At 52.0% G+C, this 19,996-nt stretch overlaps 1 protein-coding gene across 1 annotated transcript in view; it reads left to right on the forward strand.

The window, feature by feature from the left end:
- COL27A1 (collagen type XXVII alpha 1 chain) overlaps nt 1-19,996 on the forward strand; it is a 144,573-nt gene that overhangs the window by 53,080 nt on the left and 71,497 nt on the right. Inside the window, exons 13-19 of the mRNA XM_023531042.1 lie at nt 2,334-2,387; nt 4,445-4,489; nt 12,263-12,316; nt 13,008-13,052; nt 16,301-16,354; nt 17,618-17,671; nt 18,277-18,330. Coding sequence (XP_023386810.1) covers nt 2,334-2,387; nt 4,445-4,489; nt 12,263-12,316; nt 13,008-13,052; nt 16,301-16,354; nt 17,618-17,671; nt 18,277-18,330 — 360 coding nt within the window. The remainder of the gene's footprint in view (nt 1-2,333; nt 2,388-4,444; nt 4,490-12,262; nt 12,317-13,007; nt 13,053-16,300; nt 16,355-17,617; nt 17,672-18,276; nt 18,331-19,996) is intronic.

The raw sequence follows: 19,996 nt of genomic DNA on the forward strand, positions 1-19,996 counted from the left end.
AGAGGCCAGTGCGTGACGGGCATCTGGTTGCTCTGGTTCCAGAGCCTCACAGGGGTAGCTAGCCTGGCAGCTGGGGCTGCGAGAAGCTCTTGGACAAGCTTGGCGTGGCCTCTAAATGCAGACCCATAGGTTTGAGAGCTGCCTGGTTGCTGCTGCATCTGAATATATTGGACATGGCAGCCAGGAATGGAGCCTGGGGAATGCTGTCAAGGTCTCCATCTCATCCTAGGTTGGGCAGCATTCCTGCACCTAAGGGAACAGGCTCCTTCCTCACAGGCCTTGTCTAGGGGTTGGGCCAAGACAAAGCGTTCTTTCTTAGAGTTCAAACCCTATTTCCAGCCTGAGCAGGACAGAGGGTCAAGTGAGGGTCTGTCCAAGGTCACGCCGTCAACCTGGAGGCAAGCCAGGGTGAGTGTCCGGGCTGTCTCCAGATGCTGACCCTGGAGACTTCCCACATCCTGCCCCTTGTGGGCCATGTGGAACCAACCAGGTACCCAGCTGGCTGACATCCCCCTTGTCTCCTGAGGGATTGTCCTCTTCTCCCACCAGGTCCCCAACCCCAGCCTCCAAAGGCAGAGGCAGGAACTCAATGCCTTCAGAAGGCTCTCCTGACCACAATCTACCTGGCTGATGCCCTAGGAGGTGAGAGGGATCTACTTTACAGCATGACAAAGAGGAGCTGGACTGGAGTAAGGCTGGAATTTGCCAAGGCAGACCCAAGGATGTGGGGAGAGATACCTTAGAGGCAGATGTACCCCCCCACAAGACTTGAAGGTGGGCATATGCACGTGCGCATACATGCACACACACACACACCCCTGTGCCTCTCTCTGAAATTGGTTGGGCACATATTTGAGCAGTTTCTGCATGCCAGGATTTACCCAGCTGCAGCTCATATGAACAGTCCAGAGAGGTGGGACCTGGGCTCCGCTCTGCCACAGACTTGCTTTTTGGCTTTGGTCAAGTGATGTTTTCTCTCTAAGCCTCAATTTCCTCATCTGTTAAATGGGACTGATAAGCTTCCTTTCAGGGGTGGATGTCAAAGACAAATAAAGTTTTGCATGGAAAGTGACCGGCTTGGTCCAAATCTCTTTAATATGTCTTCATTTCTTCCTTTGTATGTCTGAATGCAGCCACGCCTCCTATAGGGTCAATGTCAGCCCCTGCCCTTCTGATCCAAGAGGGTTTCCTGACAGAGGAGGGATTTAAGAGAAGTAGGATTGCTGGGCAGGGCAAGCAAAGGCCTGGACACGTACATTTTTCAAGGTCTCTGCTCAGCCAGTGTAGATTTCATAATTGGTTTGGGTTTTGTTTTGGGGTTTAATTTACTCACTGGAATCCCCCAGTAGCCTTAGAAACCAGAAACAGATTATTCTCTATGAAGAATCATTATTGTTTGAATAGCTCAGGCATCCACTTGGTCATAAAAAATGTGCTTTGTCTTTTTATTAAATTTCTCTGAAAAAAAAAATGATAGAATTCAAGGAGAGGGGAGACCAGGTTTCCCCAAATTCTGAGTTTGAGGACTTTCTTTTCCTTTTGATGTAGATTGGAGTTGTCCCCCTGCAACCTCAGGGGCGTCCCCATAGCTGATGTTTTTCCAGTCTCCAGTCTCCCCAGAGAGTGTAGAGTGGGGTCAGGGAAGCAGCAGGAGGCCAGATATGCATGGGCCAGGCAGCCTCGTCTCTCTCTGAGCTGCTGAAACTCACTTGTGGCAGGCAAATGGTGCTGATGTTTACCAGTGGTGTAACCTTGAATGGCCTTGACACTTAACCTTTCAGAGACTTACTTTCTTTATCTGTAAAATAGGGATCTTGATTCCATAGAGTGGCTTTTGAAGAGCACGTCACAATCATAGAAGGTCTGAACTGGAAAATGCTGTATGGCCTTTTCTTCTTTGACCAGTGGGGAAACTGAGTCCCACTGGTGAAAGGGGTCCTCTTATAACTCAGCAAATGAGCAGCTGGTCCAGGCCTAGACCCAGCTCCTTGACTCCCCACTGCATCAGGACCAGGTCTCAGTTTGGGGGGTTGGCATTTCCATGCTGGGGATCTGGGTACCAGTCTCTTTTCAGAGACTGAAGAGATAAGAAGAGGGCTTAGCCGTCCATGGGCGAGCTCTCCACAGTAGTCAGTCCCTGAGAAGTTCTTTGGGTGGGCTGTGTGTTGAGGGCACAGGATGACTCAGGCCTGCTGCCTGTCCAGATCCCAGAACCAAAGATTGAGACTGCATGGACGTGTCCTTGTGTCTCCCCCACCCCCAGGGGTCTGGATCAAAGCCACCCACAGGTGTAAACACTAATCTGCAGTTGTTTGTTCTCTCTTGTACCTCAGGGGTTTCCTGGAGACTTTGGGGAAAGAGGCCCACCAGGACTGGATGGAAACCCTGTAAGTATTTCAAGTCTTTAGGAATAGGAAAGAGATTCAGGGAGGAACCCAGGCTTTGGGATCAGACAGACTAGGTCAAATCCCAGCCCTGTCACCTACTAACTGGATGCTCTTGGACGGATTGCATGACTTCCCTGAACCCCAGGCTCCTGTCTATTGTGGATGTCCTATGCCTGCCCCCAGAAGAGCCCCTAGCACTGAGCCCCTGGTCCCAAACCCCCAGGCTGTGCCCCATTCCCAAGAACTTAGAAAGGTTCATGGGTCACTTCCTACTAGGGAAACCAGGGCTAGTGCCATCTCACAAAACCCCAGAGATACTTATAGGATGGCAGCAGCCTGGGGGAGCAGATGGTTTGCAGGCCCTATGTGGAGAGAAGAGCCGAATTCTAAAGAAATTTCCAGCTTAGGCATGTTTATAGAGTTTGTAAATAATCAGAGGCCCATCGAGGAGCCAGGTCAGCCTGCCCTGGGGAGCAGAGCCTGCCTTCCCTTCCTGTCCCAGGCTCAGGCTCAGTGGGAGAGGAAGCCTGGGGGTGCAGACCATGTCCAGAGCTCCTTGGAACACCTGCTATGTTCCCCCATCTCTCCTTGGGGCTTTCCTCCTGAGCAGCTGTGCCAGCTGTGCCTCCTGCAGAGGTGGCTGCTGGGTCCGTAATCAGCACTTGATTACGTGCTCACTTCAGTTCCACGAATGCTCCCTGATCCTGACCCAGTCAGGGCTGACCCCTGGGCTCCTTTGGGGGCTGAAGCCCTGGCCTCAGAGCCAGGTGGACCACTTGCCAGGCGTGGCAGCTTAGACAAACCAGTTCGCCTCTCTGAATCTCAGTTTCCTTATCTGTAAATCAGGGAGGTCAGAGGGCTGTGGTGAGAATGAAATGAGAGAGGGCTGGGAAGGGCCCCCATGACAAGTGTTCACTGGATGGAACGGTTATAAATAGTAGGTAATAACAGTTCACAGTTCCTGCCCCGAGGAGCTCGTGGCTTTCTTCCCAATTCATCACACAAGGTGACGTTAGACTTGGGATGAGGAAAGAGGTAAGGAGACATTCCAGGTGGAGGAAGGAACACCGAGAAAGGAATAGAGGCAAGAAACCAGAGCCTTTCCTTCGGTGTGTCCATCATTGGATTAACCCATTGGATTAACCGTTCAATATGTGATGTCATCCTGGAAGGCCCCTTGGGGCGGGGCAGGGATGACCTTATTCATGGGCTAGAGGAGCAGAAGGAGGAACTGATGTGTGGTCCCAGCTCTGCCTTGGGGCTTCCCTCAGTTGTTGAGTAACCTTGGACAAGTCACTTCCCTTCCCCAGCCTCGGTTCTCTCATTTTAAAACCAAGTCTGCTTCTCACCTCCTCCTCTTCTTGGTGGCTGGAGTAATGACCTCCTGTCTGAGCAGCCCTGGGATTGCACAGATGAAAGAAGACAACCTCCCCGGAGGGTGTTGGCATGCTCATTGATAATCACCATTTCTAGAGCCCTCTATTTTTATTTGTGTCTTTGCATTTTGAAGTTGATCCAAACCCCTCTACCCATATTTTCTGGTGCAAGCAATTGAAGGTCCATTTTTAGAGATGATGAAAGAGAAACTAGCCCACAGTCACACACAGCAACATCTCCTGACCCCGAGGCAAGAGCTCTCCCAGCATCTCAGAGGCCCTGGGAGGTGGAAACCTGTGAGCCTTCTTCTGGTGGTGGTGATGGGGGCCTTTTGCCTCCAGGCTGAGAGAGGAAAGGAGGCTGGCCTGGTGGCTCTCATCTTCGAGCCTTTACCACTGTTATTTCTTTGCCCTTGACTTTAGGCAAATTATTTAACCTTTCGTGCCTCCGTTTGCCATCTTATAAAGTCAGGGTGAAATGAGATACTCAGGGTTAAGCATCCCGCAGAAAGGACAAGGGTCTTGTCCAAACTTCAGGACAAGCTCAGGAGAGTCACAGGTCAGCAACAAGAAATGGTCAGCTTGAGGGATTTTACCAGGCACTCACGTGGAGGATGATGTAGAGGGGGTGACCTCAGAGGGAGAAAGGGCAACTAACCACCTTGGTCTTTTTATTTGCAGGGAGAACTGGGCCTGCCAGGGCCCCCAGGAGTTCCTGGCCTCATTGTAAGTACACAGATGCCTGGGGAGGGGGAGGGGGAGGGCCAGGTGGCAGGGTGTCGGGAGTAAGCAATAAGTCCTGCTGAAAAGGTCCCTCCCTTATCAAACCCCAGGAAGAGCTGGGGAGCAGGACAGACCAGCCTGGGCAGGGGGCCCTGGGAGGAAAGCCCTACTACGTGACCTCAGGTACATCACCTACCTTCTCGGAGCCCCTTTCTTCATTAGTTAAATGGGGATGGGCGCTTGGAGCATGAGACTGCCAGCGCACTTTCATACCTGCTCCATGTCCATTGCTCTGCAAGGAGGTCTAGGCAGGTCATAGCATGCACATTCAACAGGTGAGGAGCTTCAGGTCCAGAGGAAGGAAGTGACTGGCAGGGGAGCTGAGGCTCTGGGCCATGCTGGGCAGTTTTCTTCATTCTTTTCTTCAGAGCGTTGACTTTGGAGCCAGACCATCTGAGTTCAAGTCACAGCTCTACCACATCCTGGCTGTGAGACCTGGGCCAAGTTATTTACCCTCTCTGAGCCTTAGTTCAGAGATGGAGATGATGGTAGAATCCTCTGGGTGGTTGTGAGGATTAAATCAGGCATCACACATACAGTCCTTGCGCATGGTCTAGCCCATAGTTAAGTGTGCACTTTGTGGGAAATATTGTTATATTAATTACTGTTTTTGCTTCCTGATATGCCCAGGGCTGAGACAAGCCTGTACATAGAGAGGTGGGAGGCAATCTGACCTTGACTCCATCCACATTGGGGTAGGCCTTGGGGAGTGGTTCTATTAGCCCAAAGTAGGTCCCCCTGCTGGGCCTTCAGAGGATAGGCCTTGACCTTGGGCCCGACCCCAAAAGCCAGTGAGAGGTCTGAGCCTGGGAAATGACTCTAGGAGCTTCTCCAGCGTCTGATACCCTCTCTGCTCTGTCCCTTTGATTCATCCCTTGTGAAGTTTTAGTCTGGGTGCCATAGAGAGACATAAGCACACTGTTACATAGTATGGCATCTAGGCTGCCGGATTTTTCACTCCAATAACTGTGCTGAGAAATTCTGTTCAGAGGGAGGCTGGAGAAGGCCCCAGGGGAATTGGGCAGCCCTGATGTTCCAGGGAGGCCAGTCCTGGGAAGAGGACCCAGAGGCCCCCAGTGGCAATGAGCTCCTGCTCAGGTGGGTGCAAGTAGAACCTGGGTGGGTGTGGGGTAGAGGGTTACATCAACTTGAGTCTGAACCAGCCTCCCCTCCTCCTGGCTATGTGGTCTTCAGTTATGGCTTTGTGTCCTGGAACCTCCGGGACCCCCTCTGTGAGATGGGGTCATTGTGCCCACTCTCGTTAGGACCACAGATGTGCATAGTCCAGCCCAGTCTCACGCCTAAGAGGGCGGTTCCTGGAATCAAGTTGCCTGGGTTCAAATCCTAGCTCTACTTTTCTAAAGTAGGGTTAATGCAGATACCTAACTTGGAGGATTATTGTGAGGATTTAAGAAACTAGTACATATAAAGTGCCTAATACATAGTAAGCACTCAAGAAGTACTAGTTATAGTAATAATGGTTGATGATGATGATGATAATTTTACATGCATAAGGTATTTTGTGCCTGGTAGCAGTTGTCTAGATTGCTGCGTTGAGAAAGATTTCAAAGTCACATTGGAACTTGGTGGGAGAGGATGCTGCGATTGATTAGTGATGTCTGCTTTAGCTTGGGATTAGGACCTGTCAATACATGAGTCATGTATTTGTCATCCCTGATGGCCTTTGCTGAGCACCTTATTCGGCACAAGGCACTGACCTAGATACTCTGGAGAAAGAAATCTGTGTTAGAGGTCCTGACTTTACGGGGACTTGCCAAGCCTTCTAGTTCAATCTTCTCTGAGACCAGCAGGGGCCCCTTCTTGGTCATGCAGTCATGAAACCCCAACGTGAACACTCTGGTGTTAGACACTCCTTCCTGTGGGAGCCTGGTCCATCCTCACAGAGTTTTCATTGTACGCATTTTCCTGTGTATTGAGCCTTGAGTCATCGTCCTGCCCTGGGAGATGCTGTTCGAGATATAAAGATGGTCGTTGTCTGTTCTTCCCAAAGCTCCTTCCCCAGACTATCTGATCCTAATTCCTAAACCGTTTTTGAAGGGTTGTTTACATTTCCTACCCGTCATCCTTGGTACATATTGCTATCTGTCATTGTCCCGGTGCCCACTAGATTGGCTTCTCAGACGAGCAAAAATATTGCTTGGCCGAATACACACAGATTCTGGAGTCTGCCGTCACTGCCCTGGGCCCTCCTGACTTTTTGCAAAGCTTGTCCCACCTGTGCTCCGTTTTCTCTCCACAGTTAGTGTTGCCAGATAAAATACAAGACACCCAGTGAAATCTGAATTTCGAATGCAATATTTAGAGCCCATTTATGCTAAAATGTCATTCATTGTTTATCTGACATTCAAGTTTAACTGGGTAGTCTATGTTTTTATTTGCTCACTCTGGCAAACCTGTTCACAGTATTTCTTAAGAGAATCCCATGTGACAAATGGAAAAACTGAAGCTCTTGGTCAAGGGCACACACAAGGCAGGAGAGGATGGAGGCATGATCGGAGGCTGTGCCCCCAATTCCTAATCCAGGGCGCTCCTCTTCCTGCTCCCCCCACTGAGGGATCTTAGCTGGGGCTGAGCCCTGGGCATCCCAGCATTTGTCAGATGCTGTGCCCCTTGTGATGTCACTTGCCAAAGGCTGACGAGTTCCTCCTCACGCCTCCCTCGTGCCCTGTGTCTTCCTCCTGCTGCTTTCGGCCCCTCTTTGCGCCATTTTAAAATCCCTTTTGCTGCCAAGGTGATGTTCGCCTTCTCCTTGTGCCTCGCAGGTCACAGGGCCAGGCTCCACTCCAGCCCTGGATTTTGGGGAACAGCAACTTCTATGCCTGGGAAGAGGTTGCCTCCCCAGAGAGTGGGAGACAAAGGAACATGAGTTTAAACAGGAGTTAAAGGGGGAGAGGGACTGTGAGTCACCTTCGGTTTCCCACAGGATGTGGGTTTTTAGCTGAGCAAATGGGAATTCCACGTATTGATAATAATTTTAGTGGAGATTCATATTTATTCAGTGCTTTCTGTCTAGTCAGCTGAGGCAATTTGCATGCAGATTGAAGCCAGAACTTGCCTTGTTGCCCGGGTCTTTGCAGCCAGGAGGAAGGGCGAGAGAGGACAGACTAACATTTACGGAGTGTCTGTCTGCTCTGTGTGTGTTTGACATGCATTAGGCTGTGGGAGCCTTGAGATACTTGAGGCAGGCTGTGATAGCCTGGTCACCTAGATGGGGAGGCTGGGACCTGAAGCTGCCAGCCTTAGACTTGCAACCTAGGCCTGTGTGGCCCCCTGCAGTCTCTGAGGTGAGACTGCCTCTAAACAGCTCCCTTTGAGTAATTGAAACCCTTTGGGTGGCTCTCAAGAAAAATGTGCCTGATTCCAGAATCTGTTCAACAGAGATTTCTGTCTTTTTTATTCTGAGCGACAGAGGGAATTTGGCTCCTCTATCTGCTGAGACCCAAAGAATATGTGATCTGGCCACAACCCAACATGCGGGGTATAATGGACAAGCCCACCGTATTCTGGCACTAAATGACCATCTGGCTTTGTTTCCTTGTCTGTGAAGCAAGATATGGAGCCCCACTAACTGACATTGACCGAACCCTCATGTGCGGGGGCCCTGTGCTAGGTACTTGATTATCCAGCAAGCCTCTGAGGGTAGGGAGTGGAATTTCCATTGCACAGCTAAGGAGACTGAGCACAGAGAGGCTGGGGCACCTGTTTAAGGTCACATAACCGATGAACTAGACCTGGGCCTGTACGCACAGCTCACATTCTTCACCATTGCAGCGCGTGGCCAGCTCCATGTGACTTCTGTGGAGACCGCAGATGCGTGAGGGCATGGACTGGCAATGCCAGGGGCTGTTCCCTGTGAGAGATGGTGCTTATTAAGGCCACACAGGAGCCAGGACTGGCCACAGCCCCTAGGTCCCGGTCCCCAAGCTTGGGACCCTCTATTAAAGTTTCTAGAAAGAGGCCTGTTGCCTTCAAAGGCAGTTCCAGGAAACGCTGCCGCCAGATTTTTCCCTAGAGGCTTCGTAAATGCGAGTGTGTAGGTTTCTTTTGCACCCATTAATTAGGCCGCTTTTAGCGGCTCCTCTGGGGCATGGGGCAGGAGGTGGCCACAGAGACACACACACAAATGGTCGTCAGTGTGGAAAGGGCTAGAAGCGAAAGCCACGTGGGGCTCTGAGACTTGACAGCAGGGGCCTGACCTGGCCTAGGGAAGGGAATGGTGCTGGCGCCGTGGGAAGAAGGATAAAGGGACGTTAACAACGTGAGCACAGGGCAGAGCACTCTTGGTGTAGGAAACAGTGGCCAAGGATGTCACAGCTATAGAGAGACAGCAGGGCAGGAAGGTGAGAGAGAGAGGGAGGCCCTGCCAGCACCTCTGCCATGAAGGGTGGGCACCGGAAGCACCCCAGGTTTTCTTTCGGGAGTCCCTGGCAAACCCCATGGCATACATCAAAGGTGCAGAACTCACGTCTATTTCTGCATCTGAAGCCTGTCCTCAGGCCCTGTCACTTATAAGTGATAACAATGAGGAAAGGCATCCTTGGGTCCTTTATCGAGCTAAACAGAGTTGATCCAGGGCTAGTGATCACGGACTGTAGGGCCAGCGAGACCTGGATTCTGGCTCTCCCTCTGCCCTCTATCCTTGTTTAGTCTTGGGCAAGTTGCTTCACCTCTCCCTAAGCCTCAGTTTTCTTATCTGTAAAATGGAACGGGACTAAGAATTGTGCTGATCTCATGGGATTACTGTGAGCAGTTGCCGACTGTCTGAGCTGCCCACACTGTTCCTGGCACAGGTAATCTCTTGCTAAGAAGGATCTGACGAGACTTTGAAGTGTCGAGCGTGGTGTCTGGCACACAGTAGGAGCTCTGTAAATAGATGCAGATGCGGTTGGTAGCGTTCTTGATGGGCGCCAGCAAGACGAGGGCAAAGTGTGTAGAGCGGTGTCTGGGAACTTAGGCAGAAGTGGAAACAGGATCCAAAATAAGGGCGTTACTCATTGTTCTTTCTCGTGGGGACACCACACTCTGTGTGTCGCTCAGCCAGGCTGCTCACGAGGGTGTCTAGCGCGGAGCAGACTGGTGCTCTTCGCTCTGTACTGGGAGGAAAGTGGCCTGGAGTTTTCTCTGTTCTTCCCCTAAATGTATTGATAGCTCACTATGGGGGTCCCACTGACATGGGGAACACCTGCCCTAAGCAAGCACCACCTTGTCCCCGTGTCCCCTGCAGCCAGAGTCCCTTTTCCAATATTCCCTGCCCCGCCACACACAGACCCCTTTGGAGAGGCCTGCAGAGGCAGCTAGTGTGTGCGGGGGTGTGGTGCTGCCGCGGCTCCTCGTGGCCCCACACAGGCGTTCGTCAGGCCTGTACTGAGTTCAGTCCCCACACAACAAGCCGCCTTCAGCCGGAGCGGGAAAGAAGAGGAGCCTGTGTTCCTGGAGCTGCTACTGGTCCTCTGCCCGCACTGGGCTCCCGTTGGAGCCAGTGTGCCAGCCGGGCCTGCTCTGTTTATTTGTGCACCATGAGGAAGTTGGGGCACCGCCCCCCCCACTCACTCCCTTCATCCAGGAAAAGAGAGGGAGAGCAAAGTCACCGAAGTGGCCTGCTGAAGTGCTGTTCTCTGAGGGGCTGGCTTGTCCTCTGACTCCAGCCTCTTCTCTGACCAGTGATTCCAGCTTCTTCACTCCCTTCACTTCGTCCTCTCCAAGAATTGCCTGGACGCTCTAGAGGGGAACTGCCTCCAGCTCTGCCCGGCTCTCTTTGCTCAAGCCCTAGCCTCTCAGGGCCTTAGTTTCCTCATCTGTAAAATGGGGACGAATCTTCAAGGGTTAGTGTGAGGAATCATTGAGTGGACGCATGTAAGGTGCTTAGCACAGGGCTTAGCAACCAGTGTTGTTCTCATTACTGTTAGCGCCTATTAAACGGGCACCCTTCTTTCTCAATGAGAAGATAACTTGATGGGAACTGAAAGCAGATATTCTGAGCGAAGGCTCCACTAGAAGGTTTGGTTTGTCCCAGTGAGGTGGGAATCCTGAGGTTTAGAGAGGGAAAATGTTTTGCCCAAGATCACACAGCCAGTCCATGGCAGGGCCACAGGCAGACTGCGGCATCTGCCTCGGCTGACCTGTCATTCTGGTAGGGTGGGGGGTGAGAATTGGCATTGACTCAGCCAGCTATGCTCCCGGCTGTGACCTCTGTACGGTCCCTCCGTCCCTCACCTCGGGGCAGTCCACTGCACAGGCCCTTTGGCTCTTACGCAGGTGGCAGGCAGGAATGCGAGTTTTCATTCTCTGCCCAGCCTCCCTCCAGGTCGTCTCCAGGCAGCTCGGACAGAAACCCATTCTCGAGCCTGGCTACCTGGGGCAGCCTTTGTTCCTCCATTGCTTCAGGGCACTTACCAGGGGCCTCCATGGAGCCTGACTCAGGGACGTGGGAAACTGAGGCCCAGAGAGGTCTAATGCTTTGATCGACTCACCCAGCAGCCAGACACATAGATCTGTCATAGAGGATGGAAAAGGAAGAGAAGAGAACATATTCAAGGGCTTCCATTCTCTGGGCGTGGGCTTAATATTATGACCATGGCTGTGGGCAGTAGTGATAGGGATGAATAAGAAGTGAGGAGATTTGAGAGAAAAAGAGTAGGCTTATTTAGAGAAAGTCTAGTCACTTTACTCTATAAACCATGGTTTCTTACTCGGCACTACTGACACTTTGAGGCAGATAATTCTTTGTTGTGGGAGGCTAGCCTGGACATTGTACAATATTTAGCAGCATCCCTGGCCTCTGTCCACTAGATAGATGCCAGTAACATTTCTTCAGCTGCGACAACCAAAAACGCCTCCAGACAGTTCCAAATACTTTATACATTAAGTTCTAACTCTTCAAAACAAATCCAGAAGGTACATAGTAGAGCTAATCCCCATTTGTTAGATGAAGAAACTGAGGCACAGAAAGGTAACCACCCCTCCATCCTAGATCACACAATGAGTTAGCAGCAGAGGAGAGGTGAGACCAGGTGGTCTGGCTTTGACGTGCACTGAGGTACTGCCTCCTCCCTCCCCAGGGTCTGGAAACTTTGCTGTTTCCACCTGGGACGATGTGAGCTGATCTGAAAGCAGGTCTTCAACCTGTGATCCAGCATCTTACCATTTGACTGGGTCTGTCTCCAACTCCTGGGTGTCTGATTGACAGCCCCACTCCTTCCTTGCCGCCTTCCCAAAGAGACGGCTGAGCTTCTGGGAAGCAGAAAGTGCCTTCCCCTCACTAAGCTAGAAGAATCAAAGCCCCTGTGTCTGCTTATTTAACGTTTACAGCAGCTTGCTTAGGGGAAGGATCATTGTCCCTATTTTATAGATACTTACAGAGATTGAGGTCTGAAGAAGTCAGACAAAAAGCCCTGAGTCTCTTAGCTAGTATGAGAGGTAAAGAATCTAATAGGGAATAGAGAGATCTAATCTCTAATATTCATATGGAAAGAAGGGCAAGGGAGGGGTAACAATCAAGGAATGACCTTTGGAAAGGACTGATGTGAAATTTATTCCAGCACTTCGGTGGAAGTAAACAGACTGAAGAACGTTCCTCATTCCCAGAACCATCCAGTGGGGTTGTGTCCTTGGAAGCCCGGCCCCTAGGAATCATCCCCCTCAGGCCGGCCTCCTGTGGGCCACCTCTCATGGCATCCCTTCTCCTTCTCTTCCCAGGGCGACATGGGAGCATTGGGTCCGATTGGCTACCCAGGACCCAAGGGCATGAAGGTAAAAACAACCCTTCTCTATTCCAGGCTTTGTCGCAGCCAGGCACCCCCTGACCCATTTCGGCCCAGAAGGAAGGGTGCCCTGACACGATGTTGGGAGATGAGAGGATTGGGGTATTCTCAGAGGGGTGCTGGGGTGGAAGCAGGCAGGTCAGGAGCTTGGTCCTTCTCAGGCCTGAGAGCCAGTCATATCTATGTCTCTAATGCCAGACATTTTTATTGGACAGCAGTCCTGCATCTGAGTATGAGTCTGACTTGGTTCTAGACCTAAGGGCACTGAAAGTCCAGTGGAGGATATCACCAGGCACATAGAAACTGTGATGGCAAACCAGCACCCTTAGTGGGATGGGCATGCCAGAGAGAGATGGGCTAAAACTGCTAGGACCACATTCTGGGATGACTCCCTTTGGCCGACACTGCTCGGTAGACCCACATCTCCCTATCAGCACCCTTTTTCCCTGGATTGCCCAGTGCTGTGGTTCATGAGTCAATCACCCCTACTCATGCTCCTTCAGTCTACACCATTGCCTTAGGAGCAGAGGTCATTACCCCTTTTACAGATGAGAGAACTGAGCCCTGGGCAGGGGCATCTAGCAGGGGGCGCTCACAGCAAGACAGGGTGTAAGCCAGGGCTCCTGACGTCGGTGGGTTCCAACCTCCCTCACAGCTGGACCCTGGCTTTTGTCTTGCAGGGACTGATGGGAAACATGGGGGAGCCCGGACTGAAAGGTGATAAGGTGATCTGAATACTCCCTTATTGCACTGTGTTTTATCTGCATGCGACCCCCCTCCGCCTTGGTGCTGCTGTTGACTTCTCGCCAGGTCCACTCCCCTACACTCCTCCTGCCTCCCCTCTGCCCTTCCCCCCAACTACATCTGTGCTCCCCGGCTTCTTCCTTGCACCTTTGGGCGGGGCGTAGACAGATGGTTATGGGGGCAGGCAGACGTTGGCAGATGGAGCATGGGGGACTATTGAGGAATAGGCAGGGTGTAAAGCAAGGCAGGTGTCAGAATTAGGAGAGCAAAGCTGAGGCAAGTGTCTGGACTTTGAGGTCAAAGCCGTGGAATGAAGAGTGGGAGTGGGGGACAAAGGGCAAAGCATTGCTGAGACGATGCGCCCCAGGGCAGGTATGATGTGGGGTCCAGAGACCTCTCTAGGCAGAGGAGAAAACAAATTCATGTAAACCTCTTGTGTTGGAATTGGGAACCCATCCTAGAGAGCACGCAGTCTGAAAATGCAACAGGAAAGCCAGGACGGGACCCTGAGCCCCTGCCCGATTTCTTCCTGGCTGTCGTGGTGAGGCCACCCTTGCCAGATGTGCTCTGCTCAGCGCTGCCACTGAACTCTCTCTGCCTTACCCTGTGCCAGAGCAGAGCTGGAAGTGGGTAGGTGGGTCTCCAGGGCCCAGAGCTGGCAGCGCCTGGCCCGGATCACACAGCACCTGAGTGACAGTGATATGAGGGTGGGAGACAGCGCTGTGTGTGCTCTGCCCTGTGGCTGTCTTCCTGCCCTTCCTGCTTCGTCTTTTGACAAACCAAGCACCTCAAGGGGCTGTGGGAGGGCTTTCGGGCAGCATCCACGTTTCCACAAGCCTGAGTGCCTGAGAGGCTAGGCTCCTTCTACACCCGTCTTTAGGTGACTCTGCTCCTGAACTTGAGTCACAGGAACAGGTATGAGTGCTGGGCACCATTTGGGTGCTCTGTGGGGATTAACCCATCCATCCCGCAACCCCGCTGTGAGATAGGAAGCTTGCCTGAGGCCACACAGCTGGTATGTAGTGTCAGGATTCAAACCCAGGCACCTGCCTCCAGACACCTCAACCAGAAGGCCTCTTCCTCCGGTGCCTGCATTTCACAGCTGGGGAAGCAGACCCCAAGAGAAGAGATTTGTTAAAAGACACCCAGTGATCTATTGGTCTCCTGGACTGCTGGGCTGAAACGGGCACACCCAGATTGTCTTACGCCCCCGCCCCCCACCTTAGGTAGCCAGGGGTGTGATAACCCCAGACCTTTCTCCATCTGTTTCCACCTCTTTCATCTCCTATTGTTCTACCCAAGCCTCCAGCTGCACCCCCCAGCTCCGCCCTCTGGCACTGCCCCGCTGGCTGCTGAGCCTTCCTTCCCAGCCCTCCCTCTGGAGATGGAGGGGCTTTCTACTGGAGGTGGGGGCTTTCCCACAGCTACCTGTTTACACTGAGCTTGGAGACATCAGCTCTCCGGAAATGTTGAAGTCATGGATGAAGGAGAAAGGAAGTGGGAGAAATGGGAGTATAGGCAGTGAGCTTTTTATAGGCTCTTAGGCAGAGCTGGCCTCCAGCTCACTGTTTCTTCAGAAACATGGAAATAAATGTGTTACATAGAACTCTGCTGGCTTGCTGACTGGTGGTGCCTGGGACATTCAGAGATGCGAAAGCTCTGGAAAAGAAAAAAGAGAAGGAGGAAATTATTTCCCTGCCCATAGTTTTCAGGAGAATCAAATAAGTCTTTAGGGTTGGAGGGGGGGATGGGGGGGAGACAGAAAAGAAAAGAAGAAATCTCTTTTTCTGCCCCTCTGGCTGAGGCGGGGTCTTAATGTTGCGAGAAGTGGGGTTCTGATCAGCCCCTCTTCCCCAACCTCCCACCCCCTGGCCCTTCCCTGGGATGACAGAGCCATCGCTTCATGTTCTGTGGTCTTCCTGCCTAGAATGTTAGATTTTCCATGATCCAGCCTGGCCTCGGTCCCACTTACAACCACTTGGCTCCCTCTCCCTCTGTGGAGGCACATTCCGGAACCAAGACGCCTGCTCCAGGGTCGGCCTTCTCCAAATCTGTTGTCCTGATTTCTTAGGTGCCTTTAAAAACTTTTTTTTTTTTTTTTTTTACCCCCACACTCCTCCTTTGGACATTAAAAAAAAATGTTCTTTGGTTCCTAAAACTGAGATGTTGCACAGGATCTTCCAAACTAGAAAAACTGAAGTTAAATTGCAAAAAAAAAATTTTTTTTAATTCTGGCTTTTGTTCTACCAAGGAAGTTCTTCTGCTGGGTCGTGGCCTCGGCTGCACGATGTGGATTCTCTAAGATTCTCTATTTTTCCTGCATTTTCCTCCCCATTCTTCCATCTGCTCCCAAGGCTATGAATGTTTTCTGAGCACTGGGGCTGATGTGCTGTTGGTAACGTGTCCGCCATGGAAAGCTGGAAAGGATGAGGGCTGTGCGAGGTGGTTCCGGCTCTAAGGAGAAACGTCTCCTGATCTCATTCTGCAACAGCTCGTTTATCAAGATGTGGCTGAAAACAGGGAGGGAGCAGAAGAGAACCTCCGAGAGCCAGAATCGGTGTCACAAGCCTATGCAATATGTCATCTTAGAAGAGAAACACACAGACCTAACTTGAGACCAGTTGACTCGCTGTTTACACGTAGTCTTAACAAGCCAGGTGCTCTGGTTTCTCAGGCTATAGCTGATGAAAAGCAGCTAGTTAGGAGCAGACTGAAGCTGATTGCTGGCATAGAAACTCCCACAGAAGGAAGAAGTGACGGCTCACAGTCTGGTGGTGGAGAGTACCGAGCAGCAGATGCAAGCACTCAGAAACCGCAGACGTGCGGCACCATCGTACAAGCTGCACTCACCCCTGTGTGGCATCAGCTGATGACGAAGAGACTGAAGAGTCAGGAAACAGTTCCTTTGACCCACAAGTGTCAGTTCTGCCGGAAAGGCCAGGTGACATTAAGCAATTTAGCTTCCGTTCATAGCGTTCTCAGCCATCCGAGCAACCCCAGGTAGATCTGCAGATAGACTGGCCGATTCCCCACCCCAGCCCAGGGACTGCCTTCCCTACTCAGGCCTCCCTGCCCTTTACGCTAACAAGGCTGCTGCCGGTCACTTCGCGAACACACTTTGGGAACAGTCTCAGCAAAGCCGTACCTTGCCAGTGGGTCTGGAGGTGGGGAAGACTTCCGGAACCCGCTGTGCCCTCCATCGTAACCTTCTTTGCTGGTGTGTATTTAGGGCGAACAAGGGGTTCCAGGTGTGTCAGGAGATTCCGGATTCCAAGGAGACAAGGTAATTGCAACAGACTCTCCCTGCCCCGTGTTGTGCTCTTCTCTGTTCCCGGCTTCCTTTCCTGGGGACCGTCATGGGCCAGGACCCACCCGAGATAGCTTCCTTTCAAACGATTCTGTCCTCTCTGTCCTTGATCCACCCTCTCATCATCTCTTCCCTGGACTTTACAAAGACCTCCTCCATTATTCCCAGGTCCCCAGCCTCCTCCCTCCCAGTCTGCCTCACTGCCACAAAATTTGTCTTCTGAGGGCACAGCTCTACTCTGTGCTCACAAACTATCTGTGGCTCCCTACTGCTCCCAGAATGAAGTCTTGGCTCCTCACCCCAGCGCTCTGGCACCCAGTGAGCAGGTCCCTCTGACACTTCCTTGTCCCTTGTCCTTATAGCCCTGTGCCCAGCCTCACTGAACTGCCCACTGACCCTCTAGGCTTTGCACACACAGCTGCCTCGCCTGGCACACCGTCTGCCCAGCCTCTGCCCAGCCCAGCCCTTCTCCATCTTTCACGACCTTGCTCAGATGCCATTTTCCCCACCTGTTCAGGACATGGCCGTTTCCTTTTCTGAGTGGCCTGAGAAGCCTATCTGTCCCTCACCTGTGACAGCACCTTTCTCCCTGGTTGATGGGGACTCGTGTTCAGCCCCCTGCCAGACAGCATGTTCCCTAGGGATATGACCCCAGACTGCCCTGGTGCAGTCGGTTCAGTGTCCTGCACAGAAGAGTGAACATTTAGGGCACGTTCGAGTGAGTGAGTGAGTGAGTAACTGGCCTTACTAGCTGATGAACCGAGGCAGCCTGCCGAAGCCGGCTCCTCTTTGCCTACGTCCCGCACCATGTGGCCACGTCTGGACCTCACCCCGCCAGTCAATGGGGCCCATATGTTGGCCAGCTCTCCCTCTTCCTCTTCCCTCTCTCCTGGCTGGCCTGTCCTGACCCAGCCTCGGTGTCTCCAGGTTGCCAGCCACACAGGCCGAGCTGCTGCTCCTGGGCCCGTCTCCAGACTTCCCCAGGCATAAAAGGCGCTGCCGTGCCTGCTGGAGCCCGGGTTCTAGGACGACCTAGAGGACAGAAGCTGCTGTTTCACCTTTGCGTCCCTGGGGCCCAGCCCACAGGGGTGCAAGCAGGGAAAGTGAGGGGGGAGCCCATCCTCCCCAGAGGCAGGTGTTCTCCAGGCTTCATTTCAGGCTGGCAAGGATGACTGAGCAGCTGTTCATCTGACTATTTCTATTCCTCACTAACACCAGCCTGCTCTGGGTCTTTTCCAGGGGAGCCAGGGATTGCCAGGGTTCCCAGGTGCACGGGGGAAGCCAGGGCCCCTGGTAAGTACCTTCTGCTCCGAGACCCCCAAACCTCACACTCTCCAAATAGTTGTCCAGGACCCCACTTCCTCTTGCAGCAGCCCTGGGTGGTGAGCAGGGCAGGGCAGGAATGGAGGAAGATTCTCCCACTTTACAGATGAGGACACTGAGGCCCAGAGGGGCAGGAACTTTCTGGCATCATAGATAGGCCTCAGTCACTGGCAGAGCTCTGAAGAGAACCCTGGGCTCCAAACAACAGTAATGCCATTAATAATAGCAGTGGGTGTCGTTTATTTATTGAATATTACTATGTATCAGATCCTTCTTGTACTGTATCTCTTAGAAGGCTGACAACAACCCCAGGGGTTAGAGAATTCTTATTGCTCCCATTTTACAGATGGGGAAACAGGTTCCACAAGGTGAAGTGACTTGCTCAGGATCCCATGGCTAATAAGTGTAGAAGGTGGGGTTTGAACAGTAGTAGCGTCTTCTAGCTGTCTAGGCAGATTTCATTCAAGCCCCTGAGCTTGTCTAACCACCCATGACCAAGGGGTTAAAATAAGGGGTTGGTGAAAGGTGAGCCCTCACTTACCCCTGGCTCCCTTGCAATCTCTTCTCTTCCACAGGGCAAAGTTGGAGACAAAGGATCCCTTGGATTTCCTGGGCCTCCTGGACCTGAGGTATGTGCTGCCCTATTTCTCTGTCTGGCTACAACCGGGACTGAGCATTGTCTTTGGGAAACCAAGGTCCAGAGGCAGGAAGATACTTGCCTGAGGTCACACAGTAAACGAGGGATGGGGCTGAGAATAGAAATTGTGAGACCAGCAGTCTTTCCTTTTCTGCCTCTGCCCCTTTTAAGTGGCAACGGGACAGAAGCTGGCTCAGAGACCCCCTCCAGCTTCGTGGACACCTTTACAGTTCCCAGAAAAACTATCAGGAGAGCCCTCTCAGCCCTACTGACTGGACCCTTATGAGGAACTCCTCACATTCTCTCCCTGAGGTTTGAGGCATGTAGCCCCTCTGAGCTCTGAGATTTTTCCACCACTTAAATCCACCCTGAAAAAGTTCAGAGCTCAGAGCTCCCAGGTATGAGAAGCAATAAGCAAATGTAAAATTCTGGTGTTTGAATGGAGAATGAGAAATAATGAAGGATGGACATGGCAATTAATATAACAATTCTAGTTAAGTACGTAGAACCTGTGAGTTTCTGATCCACGTGAGAATTAGCATAGATTTACTAAATGTTCTTCAACTGATGTCACACACAGTGGAGCGAGACAGATCGGGGAGCTGTTTTTGGCCTCCTCTCTCTCATTTGGAGACTTGCTCTAGAGAAGAGAGTGAGCAATGCCAGGCCATTATCTGTCCAGGATCACCAGCACCCAGGTCCTCTGGGGGTCTCCGCTAACCCCAGCCAGAGGCCCCACCCACCCTCAACTCCCTGGCCTGGGGCCTTGCTCATCTCTGGGTCTCGGAGACAAAAGTCTGGCTCTGCCAGGTGCTCCAGACCTTTCCAAAGACCACTCGTGGTAACACCCAGATGGATGAGGGAGTGTTTCTTGAAAGATTCAAGTTCTTTCTTTCCACTGTTTTGACTTTGGCCGTGACACAGTCTATCTTTAGACAAATGGAGTTGGCCTCTCTTCCACGGCCCTGATTTCTCCCCCTGGTCACTGTGGAAAAAGACTTTTCTGAGAGTCCGTGTTTTCCCAGCAGCCTGGCCAGTAAGGGTGGAAAGCATGCTCCCTCACAGTTATTAGGCTCCACCTCGTGCCAGGAAGCTGTGTAGCATCTTCGGGGTGAGAACTTGTTGACTCGCCACCATAGCATGAGGGAGGTATTGCTACCACCAGGTTACACAGGAGGAAAGTGAGTCACAGAGCAGGGAAGCGACTTCTTCGGCATCACTGCTACTTGTAGCAAATATGGCCCGCTTTGGCTCTCTGCTGGGTCTCTGGAACCATCTGCCTCTCCTAGCTTTGTGTTCTGTTTGGATTGGCTGACTCAGAAGATGGCTCTGCTTAGCTGAGGACAGAAGCTGATGAGCGTGTCAGCGCCTTCCTGGGTCTTTGCTTCTTTTCCCAGAGACCGTGGGTGAGAGCCTCAACTTTCTAGCCCCAGCACGAATTATCTCTTTGACACATCTGTGGGCCTGACTGTGTGAGCATCAGAATCTGATCAGTGTCCTCATTGCCAAGTTCTCTCTGGAGATGGTCCCATCTCAGGCAGACTTGTTTTCCCAGGACAGAGATTTTTATTGAGCACTTACCAGGCATCAGGGGCTGAGCTAAGTGCTTTGCTCACATTATTCCCTTTCAGCCTTAGAATTGTCACCATTTTACAGAT

Source organism: Pteropus vampyrus, unplaced genomic scaffold (assembly GCF_000151845.1).
Source record: "Pteropus vampyrus isolate Shadow unplaced genomic scaffold, Pvam_2.0 Scaffold61, whole genome shotgun sequence".
Lineage (NCBI taxonomy): Eukaryota > Metazoa > Chordata > Mammalia > Chiroptera > Pteropodidae > Pteropus > Pteropus vampyrus.